The sequence below is a fragment of the Lathamus discolor genome, chromosome 2 (genome assembly GCF_037157495.1).
Source record: "Lathamus discolor isolate bLatDis1 chromosome 2, bLatDis1.hap1, whole genome shotgun sequence".
In the NCBI taxonomy this organism is placed as follows: Eukaryota; Metazoa; Chordata; class Aves; order Psittaciformes; family Psittacidae; genus Lathamus; species Lathamus discolor.
Genome location: NC_088885.1, coordinates 16972462 through 16986279, shown reverse-complemented (window position 1 = coordinate 16986279; position 13818 = coordinate 16972462). Strand labels below are relative to the sequence as shown.

At 40.3% G+C, this 13818-nt stretch overlaps 1 protein-coding gene across 5 annotated transcripts in view; it reads right to left on the bottom strand.

The window, feature by feature from the left end:
- TAX1BP1 (Tax1 binding protein 1) overlaps positions 1–12627 on the bottom strand; it is a 55998-nt gene extending 43371 nt beyond the window's left edge. For 4 of the 5 annotated variants that reach the window (XM_065665952.1, XM_065665946.1, XM_065665950.1 and 1 more), the window contains exons 1-2: positions 12519–12627; positions 8879–9062 (exon numbers count right to left, since the gene is read on the bottom strand). In XM_065665952.1, coding sequence (XP_065522024.1) covers positions 8879–9055 — 177 coding nt within the window. In that variant the 5' untranslated portion in view covers positions 9056–9062; positions 12519–12627. Of the gene's footprint in view, positions 1–8878; positions 9063–12476 lie in introns of all 5 variants that reach the window. The other variant, XM_065665949.1, reaches the window with a different exon arrangement.
- Between the last annotated feature and the right edge of the window lie 1191 nt (positions 12628–13818).

The following is a 13818-nucleotide window of genomic DNA, read 5'->3' as shown; positions in this document are numbered from 1 at the left end:
CAACCAGAAAACTCTGCAGAGTAAAAAACATGACCTTTTTGTAATTCTGCAAGTAAATTACATAGTTTGGAAAGTAATTTAGCAAAGTACCCCAAGTACTGCAAGAAGACAATAAGCTACTCTGAAAGCAAAATTACAGATGGTACACAAGGCTTTGGACATACATTACACAATATAATTATTGTTAAGTCAACAGGCTTTACATATTTCACATGGTAAGAAACAGCTACTTTGACCCAAAACACAGGAAACACAGGTGTCTAAGTGATTTTTTCACAGCAGGGTTGGTTTGTGCCATAACCCTGAGTCCAAGTAACATTAGTTGAAAGTCACAGTAGTGCTAGTGCTACTGTAGCCCATCACAGCCTACTACAGGCAACTACAGGTACCAAGTTCCTCTAAGTCAGTTAATAGATGGAAAGAATAAATACCTAGGGGCAGAGAAGCTCATACAGGGCAAAATTACTCATAGTTTATTGTTAACACTGACATGCCACTCATGCGATATACTTTTGAATGCATACACTGTCATCAAATAACAGTATCTAGATGCCAATTCTGAAAGAATCAAACTATTTAAAAAAAAAAAACTCGAACATGGACATCAGGAAAAATACTCAAAGTATTAAATACACTTCAGTAACATTAAGGCATAGACATTTCAAAGTTAAGTAAGAAAAGCCAAAGCTACAACCTTGTTTTCTTTAGGATGCCTGTAGTCACCTTACATTACTTGCACCTTTGACTTACCCCAGTCCAAGCCATTTAAGACTTCACTTCAGACATGACCTTGCTATTCACACTGAGATAAAAATGTGTTATATAGTCGAAGCCCTAAAGCTGTAATGTTCTGGGATAGAACAAGATACTCTAGACTCTTTATGAAAGGCTGTAATCTTAAGATGTTCTCTTGTGCTCAGACCTGAAGAAGTCCATCTCTGCAGAATGTTACGAACACATACAGGCAATCTTTTAACTTGGGCTATTGAGAACATATGGCATTTGTTGCAATATCAAGGTATTATCTATCTCACAGTTCAGAGGAATATGTCAAAATGACACTGACAGAGTGCCTAGACTATTGGATCAACTTTCTCTATTACGTATAAATCAAAATAAGTATAGAAACAATATGAACTCTCTAAAAGAAAATCTGTTACATATGTAAATGATTGTCCAAGGAAATATTATGACAGATCAAAGAGCAACAAACTTACTGTTTCCTTTAAGAGATAAGCATGAAAATGTATTAAAAAAGGGTGGGTGGCATTTAAGCGAGATATTTGTTTACCATCACATGAGAACTATAAATTAGCACAATCTTTCACTTCAAAATTGTTTACCAGCTACTGATGACTTTGTTATGCCAATTCTGTCTCTGACTACACAAATCTACATGGCAATTATTTTTAGGAAATTACACTTGGTATTACAGGTTATTCAAAGGAAACATCAGGTAAACCCAGATTATCCTTCTCTTCACCTAGTACAGAAACAGTGAACAACACTGCCATGAATTTCTTTTTTTTTTTTTTTTAAGAAAAAGATTATCTCAGTTATTTATTACATGTCTTTCCAAAGAAGGTAAATCAGAAACCCACAAATCACTCTAGTTTGTGATCAGCAACTCTCAAAACATTCCCAATTCCAATAATTCTATTCCTAACTCTTTTAGCAACAGGAAGTACGGTGCAGTACACATTCCTCTATCATGCCCTGCTGTGCAGTGATAATTCCATGCCAGAAAAACTGTAATTCTATACACATGTAGTCAATAACAAATCCAGCTTTTGTGCTGTACTTCACAACGTGATTTGCATATCCGGAAGTAATTGGTATCTTGGAAAAAAAAATGAAAATAATCTACAACGAAATCAGGATATTGAAAAGACTCACACAAGTTGTACTGTTATTTGCAGTCCAAAGGAGACTAAATAACCCAGAGTACTATATAAAAACGTATTTATATTGTCTTGATAAAGCACAACCACCAAGCTTTTTCTTATGTGACGACCATCAAATTCACTGTTAAATTATAATACACAAATTTTTCCCCACAGACAATTTTGAGGTTTGCTATAAATCAGTGCATTGAAAAGTCAGAGATGAAGTTGCATGTAAATACAGTTACTGCACCAATGCACAAACTGTAGCTCATGTGTGACCTCCTAAATACGGAGTACTCTCTCAGGGCAAGCAGGCACTTCTTGCGTTCAAGTAAGTTACTAAGAATCTTCCCAACCTTGGTTATTCAGTTTTTCCAAATGTTAAGCTACTGGAACATCAGATCATGATTTTTAAGTTATCAATATAATAAAAGTGGACATTAAGAGATTAGAAGATTTCTTTTCTTCTCTAAGGATACACTGAGACAGTCAGTATTAAAGCATGTGTGTAAGTTGACAACATCCTAGAAGAATGGCAGTACAGATTACTTGGGAAAACATACCATACAGAACCAAGGAACAGAAAAGTTCCAGTGGAACAGTTAGTTAATTACACAGCAAGACCAAAGTCATTAGCTTCCCATATGCAAGATTACCTGCTGGTATCACAGGTCTTTCCAGCATGCTGGCCTCAGCAAAATTAAATCTCCAGAAAACCAGAAAGTATTATGATATCCCCCACAAACACCCACACCTCTAACACTACTCTCTTTAACCACTATCTTTATTATGCCTGTAACATTCTTTCCTTCTGCCTTTGAGATGTAGTAAACCTGCCTCTCTTGTATACTGAATATCTGACATACCTATTTGCACACGTATGCCCCAGACAGGGTGGTAAGCACTACTGCCTAAAGGCCAAGCAGGTTTTTCAAACACTTTCACAAATCTGGACATTATGCACTACTAATGAAAAAGAAAAGAAAAAAAAAAAAAAATCACATGGCCATACGATTACTTCACTTTATTGTGAAATAAAAGTCACAAGACGCAGACTTCGCCATCTGGAGATCAGGCTTGCCTACTGGATAGACCATTTTTGCAACCAGATGTAGTGCACATATTAATTATTTTTCCTCATTTCAAAGTTTTAGACTTGGATTAGTCTAAGGGTCTCTCCAGATTTTGATCAATCAGAGATAAGCAGAGAAAAATAAAACGGGGACACTGGTCTTCAATCATTCTGGAGTACAGATCTCCTGTGAAATCAATCAAGAATGATAAGCCTTCTCCCCTCTGACTCCACATTAGGAACTATCAGGTTCTTCTGCACAGAAACCCTCACCAAAGGGAAAGCTGATCTCAAATTCTAGTTCCCATAAAACTGCATGAAGAGGGACTCAGGCTCAGGATGCCTATGACAACTACTAGACAGGTACTTATCTGTAAAACTGCCTTTTTTTTTTTTCCTTAGTAACAAGCAAGGACATAACTGATCGAGATCTTTTGGAACTTGATTACACATGAACCTCCAGAATGTCAGAAAAGCAAAAATAGCAGCAATGAAAGACAACAGATTTGAAGACCAAGTCAAAACTAGGTTTTAAGCCTCCTGTAAGAGTGTCCTGGGTTCAGCAGTAGCAGTCATTTTTCTCCTTCTTAGTAGCTACTCCAGTGCTATGTTTTCATTTTTTGGCCTGGGAAGAGAGCTGATAACACTAATGTTTTTAGTTGCTGCTCAAATGCTTGGTCTGGCCAAGGACTTTCTGAGCCTCACTGCTCTGCCAGGGAGGAGGGGAAGCTGGGAGGAAGCAGAGACAGGACACCTGACCCAAACTGACCAAAGAAGTATTCCATACCACAGCACGTCATGCCCAGGATGTAACAGGGAGTTACCTGGAAGGGCTGGTTCACTGCAGGGTTGGAGGAGGTATTGGTCGGTGCTCGGCTGGGGGGAGTGGGGCAAGTTATCTGTTGGCTAGTGTTGAGGTGTTGTATTCTCTTCCTTTGTTATTTCCTTTATCATTATTATTATTGGTGGTAGCTGTAGTGATTTGAGTTACACCTTAGTTACTAAACTGTTCTTATCTCAACCCGTGGGAGTTGCATTCTTTTCGATTCTCCTCTCCATCCCTCCAGGAGCAGGGGGAGGGCAAGAAGGGGGGGAAGTGAGTGAACGAGGTTTGTGGTTGGGTTTAAACCACGACAAAGAGACAATGAAGAAAATGAAAGGTGAATATATACAAAAATAATAGAAACAATGCATATTCAGAACTTCTGTTGTGAAAGATAACATAACCTGCATTATTATACTTCCCACCCCTCCAAGCTTTTGCAAAATTTCCAATCCCAAAAATAGAGTATGCATTTGGACACCTCTTTTGTAAGAAAACTAGTATATCCAAAATAATTCTCCTATATGCAACACTGCCCTTTCAGTTGATGAACCCTGGATTTGCAATTTTCTAAACAACAGAAAATTAGAATCATGGAATGGTTAAGATTGGAAGAGACCTTAAAGACCATGTAGTTCCAATCCCCCTGCCATGGGCAGGGACACCTTCCACTAGACCAGCTTGCTCAAAGCCCCATCCAAATTGGCCTTGAACACAGCCAGGGATGGAGCAGCCACAGCTTCTCTGGGCAATCGGTGCCAGTGCCTCACCACCCTCATAGTGAAGAATTTTTTCCTAGTATCTAATCTAAACCTACCCTCTTTCAGTTTAAAGATATTACTCTGTCACGACATGCCCTTGTAAAAAGTCCCTCTCCAGATTTCTTTAGGTCCCTTTCAGGCACCAGAAGCTGCTCTAAGATCTGCCGTGAGCCTTCTCTTCTCCAGGCTGAACAAGCACCAACTCTCTCAGCCTGCCTTCACAGCAGAGGTGCTCCAGCCCTCCGACGATCTTCAAGGCCTCCTCTGAAATCACTTGAGTAGGTCCATGTCCCTCTTGTGTTGGGGGCCCCAGAACTGAACACAGGACTGTAGGTGGGGTCTCACAAAAACAGAGTAGAGGAGGAGAATCACCTCCCTCTAACTGCTGGTAATGCTGCTGGTGATGCAGCCCAGGACACGGTAGAAAAGTTACTTTCTTGGTAAGAGTTTTAAACCTACAGCCGCCACCACCATGACGTGCCTTACGCTCACAGCATTTAGCAACCTAAGTCACGTGGGGAACAACATAAAACATTTCATTGACAGTATGCACAGACAAGTTGGTAGAAACTTAAGTTTTAGAATAACTGCTATTTGTTTGTCGATTCATTCAGTTCTTTGTCATAATGATGTATGCCACAAATCCCTAGCTCAGGTCTGAACTTCAAGGCCTGTTCTACCTCCCAACAAGACCTTCCTGACGCTTGTGATGTAGAACAGAGAGGCAGTGCTTTATCTCGCCTTAGCTCCTTATTTTAAGTTGCTTTGTAAAATATCCTTGAGAAGAAGGTATCTGTAAATAAACAACTGCAAACATGAAGGAATCTGCTTTGGTACCATCCATTAAAGCTATTACCTTTTCATAGTACAAAATAGTCAGAGATGAAAGTGGCATACTAAGTAGACACAGAAAACTGGAAACACTCCCAGTGAGGAAAGAAAAACTTAATCCGTTAGGTCTACCAAGTGAAAAAATAATGTACAGAAGGTGAAAAAGACTGATATAATGATAAGCAAAATTAAGTTCTGTAATAAATACATAACGGAATAAATAACAGTAAAACGCATAGAAAGAAACTCTTAAAAGCAATTTATGGCTCCTATGAAGGATTCAATTTCTAACATCACCTTTTCTATGTAAACTGCGCAACACTAACAGCAACTACAACAATTACAAACACAAATGTATATGGAATAAAAAGATTCTATTATACATGTAGTACATACTACATAAACATTTTAAAACTCACAAACTAGAAATTAAGAGTCAGTATATGAAATTGGATTTTGCTTCTGGTACTATTAGCTCCACTTACAAAGGAAACAAACTGACAAACCAAACCTTTAGAAGCTGCTCTTCAGAACTGAATTCTCAAAAGATTTGAAAAAGCTTTAATTGTCATCCCACATTAAGCAGCCACGCCAATAAAGCAGGTGTAGCCTTTCTCAGGCACACACCTTCCTAGCTCACTTGTTTTCATCACAGTGATGCCAGCAGAGTTGCCCATTGCAACACAGTGATCATCAAGCTGAGGAACCAAACCAGTTCTAAAGTAAGGTGGTAAAAGCTGGTGGAGCAGGAGCTCTGTTTTTCTGGCAGATCACTTCCCTGATCCATTTCACTGTGCAGCTGCATAAGAAGTCAGACTACCAAAACAAACAGGGTAATACAAGGATACAAATAATCTATACCAACTCAAGACATCACTGCTGCTCAAAAAATTTACTTAGACTTGCAATCTAAATAAAAGCCATTCACTTTTAAAAAGTACCTATCAATTTTGGTTAGTTCAATAAAAATTTCTTAGCTAAACAGTTGAGCAAACACAGGACAAAATACAGTTGAACTCACTGCCTCTTAAAATGGAACAGAAGTCACCATCAGAACCAAAAGCAACACAATGTTCACCAGGGAAAAAGAGGCAAGGGGGACAGAGAGGGAATCAGTTGTTCCATACTTATTTTCTATACTAATCTGGAATTACCATTTTTTTGGCTGGAAGTTTTTTTATTTCTTTTTAAACTAGACGCCTTTTTCCCTCAGTTCAGTATTCACTATTACATCACTAGTAGCTTTCTGTGCAATTCCAGGCAAAGGTTAAATGACACCAAGTTAAACAGGTTTGTTTTCTATGCAATTTTTTCACCTCAGAAAAACAAGGTGGACTTCTATTCCTTCTACATGACCAGTCAGTGAATTGGTGCTTTGAGTTCTTTCATGGAAGCCTTACTTTCCTTGCATACCACACCAACACAGAAGCCATTAATTACTCTTCTCACAATTAGTAAAGATTTGCCTCTTTTTTTTTTTTTTTTGTTAATGCTGAAAATCACTTTACTAAACATGCATCACATCCAAGGTAAACGATAAAACCTATGCTTGTTTCATCAGCTTTCCAACTACCTCCAGGTGGTTTGTTGATTGACCAGGAACAATTAGTTCTCTAGAAGCCACTCATTTTTACACTCAGATGACTGTATAGTACAACTTCTGTCTATTGCCTATCCCAAGATTACATTTTCACAATTCGGTTTACTATAAAGATTACTCATACACATACATATTTGCAGACACAGATGCAGCTGGACATCTGGCTCCATCTAACTAACTGTACTATAATAGGACAGTATATTCATAATGCTTACTCTCAGGATGACATCATCACAGAAAGAAAATAGTTTTCATCTCACAATGCTTCCTTCCCTTGTGATAACAAGAATCAGGTGAACTGGAAATTCAGTTGGGGAACTCCATTAAAAAAAAAAAAAAAAACAAACCAAAACATCCAGTTCCAACATGCTTGTCTTAAACTCAATCAATTCCCTGATTTGATTCATCATACAAGAGCTTGATTCACATAAAGGATAGTAAGCATATGAATTAAACCACCCTGCATAAAAGATGTTTCTTTCAGCAACAGTACTACCTCATGCCAGCTCAGCATGATCCTCAAATAACTGCCAAAACTGCATTACTTGCCACTGCTAAAGTAGAATAAAAACTCAGACCTCAGTAGCTTGAGAAATCCATCATCACAGTCAAGATTTAATCAAAGATATCTGTCCATTGTATACAGCATTTTATATAGTCACTGAAAAACTGGTTTATGTTCTCAAGTTTCTCTAATTGGTATTTTTAGGGTCCTGCCTCCCTCACTGAAATAAACAAAGCCACAACATTTACTTCTCAGTTTAAATAACTTCAAAATGCTTATATGCAATATGAACAGCACCCTCATTAAAAAACATTCATCAAAACTTTAAGCTTCATTAATGGCATTAAAATTCAAGTGTGCTCACACTGTTTGTCAAACCTCTGCAGATAATCAAGATATATATCCACACATTTTTAAAAACTTCCCACCAATGTGCCTGTTTGTGAGTTAAAGCCTCTCACACACAATCTACTGACTCTACAGTCTTTGCACATAGCATTGAAAATGCTTCTGCTTTGTTATGTAGAATAGAGTACTTCTATTTTGCAGAAAAGTAATTTATCTTGAATATACACTAAGAATCCATTGGTAACCTGCAGATTACAATGAAGTCAAACATTTACATTCTTAAAACAGCAGACAGTTCTAAAGAGAAAGGTCCTTCAGTATGGAGATAGTCCATTACCTCCCTCCCCACTACCAAAGCACAATTTCTTTAAAGCCTGAATCAAAACTTCCATTAACCATTCAAGTAAGGAATTTAAGCATCTTCTACTAGGAGCTATACTGACAAAGAAACATGGATCAAGGTCCTAAACAGAAGCAGTTCTAAGAATTAATCAATTTGTATTCCCATAGATGAAGCTTTATTAACCTTTACAAATAATTCCAAGTAACTTGATGTGGCCTTACCCCTCACCCTTTTTTCCAGGGTCTGTTTTGAATAATTTTAGTCACTTATACTGTTCAGCCTGTTCTAGTAACAAAAAATGAGTCAGTGACCTATGTCAGAATACCTCCAGATTAGCTTTTGTTCCTTCCACACACAATTCACTCTTACTGCAGCTCATACTCTTCATATAGTCCTGTTCCCAATGTCAATCTGTGCCCACGTCTTCTCAAATCATCTCCACTTAACTCTGCACAACACCGCCACATGACACTTTCCCTCAACTTCAGCAGCTTTAAAGTGTTCTCGTTCTTCTAATTTTGCTGTCTGTTCTGAGCTTTATTACAAAAGCTCCAGTGTGAGCAGGAATACAATACATCACATAAATGACGTTGCACTTCATTTTATGAAGCGCTTTTACTGGTTTGGGTTTTTTCTTCATTTTTTTTTAACTGGTAAGAGAGAAGACAGTAAACATTTGAGAAACAGCAACAGAACAAGCTTGACTTACCTTGAAAATACCAACCCAGTCTTTCTGATGAGGATGGATAAACTGGGTCAGAGTGTAGTGACATTCAAGGTGTGTGTTCGGAAGGTAACTTTTTGCAACATTTTGAAAAATCACATGTGCAAAATTGGAAGTCTGCAGAGTGTTAGCTGAAGATGGCACTTCTTGAAAGGATGACATGACTGATCTGTAACAAAATTGTAGAAGTTGATAACTCATTTTCACACTATATTGAAGTAAGTTACAAAAATTAATCTATTTGAAATATACAAGACAGAGAAACCTAACAACTAGTTCCTCTGTTGTGAAAACAGATAGCTATAGACTCAGTTCTCCAGAGTGCACTGCCTCAGCATCACTCCAAAACAATGACCTCCCAGAATAAAAGGGCAGTCATTCAGCAATGACATCAAGATGGAGAGAAACCATTGCTTAGCTGAATGCCCTCAGTATTATACCTCAAATATAGCGGCAGAAAGTGGGAAATTAAAGCAGTGGTGTGAAAACAAAGCAGGGTTCTAATTTAACTAAATATTCTCAATGCTTCTGGAAGTGGCAGGGAAGGAGAAATAAAGCTCCATAGTTTCCCTACTTTGAACTTTTCTCAGAATCTGTACCACTCAGTGCTTTTCACAATATTTTTTTAGATAAAGCTTTTCTTCCCCTCTCAATAAGAGGTTTTTTTCTTCTTCAAAAAAGAGTTTTCTTACTTCTGTTTACCAGATTGCGGGCATCTTTTACTGTTCTCACTGTAACACATACACTCCCAGCCCTGCATGTTTAGCTGCCTTACCATAAACAACAGACTTCATTGACAGTGGGAACATTTAGGTATGCATGCAGTTTGATAGATTAACACTAATCAGTCAGACCACAAAAGCTTTTAATCATGCTTTCCATTCACCACCTCATGCAGGATACATCATGCTAAAAATTACAGCAACACAAAATGCTTCACAAGCAGAACAAGAACGCCCCTTCCCTGGATTCAGCAGTATCTGCTAAAAATACAAGACAGGCAACTGAGAAGTTCCAAGTATCTGATTTCAATGTACAATCACAAGTTTGTCAACGTGTTTGGTATTAGGAGGATCAGGGCCTTATACTTCTAACACATTTCTAGAAACATAAGCCATCCTATTCTTGCCTCTACTATTAAAAATAATTTTATACTGACCAAGCAAATTCACACCTTGAATGAGGGAACTGCCAAGTACATGACACAGTAATTTCCATTAAAAGATACACATGAAAACCAATCCCAAAAAGGGTCACTGCAAGCCTCAAGAAGTTCAAAGATTAAAAGGCTGTCTGTGTATTTCCTGTAGCCTTTTAAAGTTTCTTTTCACCAGTTAAAAAGCAAGCAGCAAAGAGCTTGTATTTTCCGAAATAAAATGCACTCCGAATTAAACAGGTATACACCATTCAAAACAAAGGTAAGTAAGGTTTAGACCCTCAATGTTTTCAGCTTACTACTACTCAATTTTGTGTAACACATGAAGTACACATGTGCAGTTCTTATATTATTTTGATGTATCAGATATTAGATGAGAGCAGTTTTGTGCCCTGAACACCAGCAACATGACAAAATGCCAACGTTGTAAAGATTAACATATATAAAGGACAAAACCAAGAAATTACATGAGCCAGAAACTGCATAAAGACCAAAAGACAGATTCTTAGAGACAACAGGGTACACATAAATCCCATCTGTTATCCAGCTTCAGAGTCCAGAAGTGCGTAGGAAATGTTACAGCATAGTAAAACCCTGAAAACTCCCACACCTCTCAAAACAGAGAATTACATTTAAGACACCTCTCCAATCCACTCTTAACTATAACTGCTATGAAGCAGCAGTTTCTACAATTCTAGAAAAAATACTGTCCTGGGTTCAGCAGTAGCAGTCATTTTTCTCCTTCTTAGTAGCTACTGCAGTGCTGTGTTTTGACTTTTGGCCTGGGAACAGAGCTGATAACACAAATGTTTTAGTCTGACCAAGGACTTTCTGAGCCTCATGCTCTGCCAGGGAGGAGGGGAAGCTGGGAGGAAGCAGAGACAGGACACCTGACCCAAACTGACCAAAGAGGTATTCCATACCACAGCACGTCATGCCCAGGATGTAACGGAGAGTTACCTGAAAGGGCTGGGGGACTGCAGGGTTGGACGAGGTATCGGTGAGTGTTTGGTCAGGTGGGGTTGGGGAGTTATCAGTCGGCTGGTGCTGCGGTATTGTATTCTCTTCCCTTGTTATTTCCTTTATCATTATTATTATTGGTGGTAGCAGTAGCGATTTGTGTTATACCTTAGCTACTAAACTGTTCTTATTTCAACCCATGGGAGTTGCATTCTTTTCAATTCTCCTCTCCGTCCCTCCATGAGTAGAGGGAGAAAAAGAAGGAGAGGAATGAGTGAACGAGGTGTGTGATTTTGTTTAAACCACAACATATATAATAGCCCCCTTTTTATTATTATTTTTAATAAATAAAGCCAAATATTGACATAAAACAGTTTCAGTTTTCATTACCCACGGTAAGTACAAAAAAAGTAAATAAAGCGTTAGTAACAAAACCAACTGAATTTAACTTTTTTAATAGGAGTATTTTTAAAAATTTATAGTTTATTCTAAGAACATATTTTAAAAAAAAAGGAAAAAAAAAAACTAAAAACACTACCGAAAAGCCACCAAAAAAAACCCCAAACAAACAAACAAAAAAAACCCAACAGTACAAAACCCAAACATTCCTCTCTGCACACTGGTTGCCAGCTACCACAGCTAAGTACCGGCCTTAGTGAAACAAGTAAAGGGAGGCTGGTTTCCAAGCCCAAGGCAGAACTATTCACTAATATGAACTTGTGCAGACCAGCAGAATCATCTGGGATTACTGTTCCCCGGCAGGAAAATCCCGGGGGCTTAGGTGAAGCTGAGATCTACTTACAGTTCAAGGGTAGTTTAGGGGATGCTGGGTGCTTGCTTACTTAGCTCACAGATCCCGGCTGGGAAATAGGACAGGAGGAGGAAGAGCTACGATTCGGCTTCCTTAGTGACAAGACAAGAGATTCCCTCGGGGAGGCTGACTGACGCGTTCAGTTTTACGCACCGCAAAAGGACGGGAGGACGAAAAGCTCGTCGGGCAGGAAACACAAAAGCAGCGCAGGACGAGCCACGCCGCCCTAGCCAGCTCCTCCAGCTGCGGCCCCAGCGAGACACGGCGCACCTGACACCCCCGGCCCTACCTGCACTGCCTCTCCCTGTCCCGCGGGGCAAGCCTAGGCCCTTCCCTACGCTAAACTCCGTTCCGCAGCGGCCGGCGCGGCCTCACCTACCTGCCACGGACCACCTTTGCTCCGGGCCTCCGCAATGCACACGCCGCCACGGCGGGAAGGGAAGCCCCACCACCTCGCACAGCTAGGCCGCCCGGGTCCCCCGCAACGGCCGCCGCTCCCCCACCTTTTCCCCTCCCGACTACGGCCGGCCCAAGACAACTAGGAGCCGGGCGGGGAGGCGGCTTCCCAGTGGCGCAGAACTGAAGGCCGCGGCCTAACGGGCCCCCCCGCCCCAGGAATCGCCGGAGGCCGGCAGGCAACGGGGTGCCAGGCTTACCTGTGCCACCCAGCCAGGCCTGGGACGAGGAAGGCCTCTTACCTAGATAGACGCGGAGAGCGCCGGGGACATCAACATGGGGCCTCCACCACCAGCGCCGCACAACCCCGCCCGCTCGCGTCACTTCCAGCCCAGCCCTGCCCATGTGTGGGCGGGCCGCCGGCCCGGAATGGGCTCGGAGCCGCGGCCGGGAAGGTCCGCCCGTATAGGCCGTGCCACAGGCGCTCGCGTTCAGGAGAGCGAGGAGGGCATCAGCGGGGCTAAGTTCGCAGGGTGTGCGGAGCCGTGCGGCTGTTACCGCCATGAAGTGGATTTGCCCAGTATCGCGCTGACCTCCCTTCATGTCCGTTATTACAACGTTACCTCTGTAATGCCTTAATTTAACCGTAAAGTGGTTTGGGTTGGAAGGAACCTTACAGACCACCTGGTTCCAGCCCCCCTGCCATGGGCAGGGACAAAGTGCTCCTCCTTGGTCCCATTTCCAGAACGCTGGGTGCTTGCAGCGTGTAGATTGCCGCCATTAATCTCCCAGCCTTTGCAGGTCTTCCCAGGCTGATAGAGAGGTGAGATAAGAGTGGCAGTAAATGTTTACACAGTTTTCCTGCTTGCATACGTTGGCAGATCGCCATGAGAGTACACTACCTCGTAAATACACTGACTCGACTTGATTTTCATCCAAAGTCGAGTCACAGATCGCTTATCAGAGTACTGGGATTGAGTAACAACAGTGATGAGTAACTGTTACTGGTATGCGGGACTTCTCCCAGTACACCCAGCCTTGGGTACTACCACAATCTGCCTTCAAGATCACATTTACCTCTCCGCTACTACTGTTCATCACGTTTCTATATATATTCTCAACAAGCAGGTCATATGGAGAGACATTATTAGAATTAATATTATTAGAATTAATATATTCTAATATTAATATAATATTAGAATTAGAACTAATTACTAGAATTCTTCATTTGGTTTTTGACAAGTTCACCAGCTTTTCATGGTGAGTCCTAGAAGAAATTAAATCATAGAAACATTAAAGCATAGAAACTGGCCTTTTAAGTGAATTGAAGTTATTCATTGTACTTGCTTCTGGCTTGTGCTTCTTGTTTCTAAAACAGCCTTATGTCATCGTGTATCACAGGTTACCAAGTAATCTTTCTATTTGTATGCACAACGAATAATCTCTGATATCATCCATATATTTAATTTCCCCTGGAAAGCAAAAAATTCCCTGCATTGTACTAGTAGATCACTTTAGAAGATGCAAGAAGTGTATGTGCAACACTCTCTCCTGTAAGATCAGATCAATTTTTGCAGTGGAATATGAAACTAGTACCTTAAT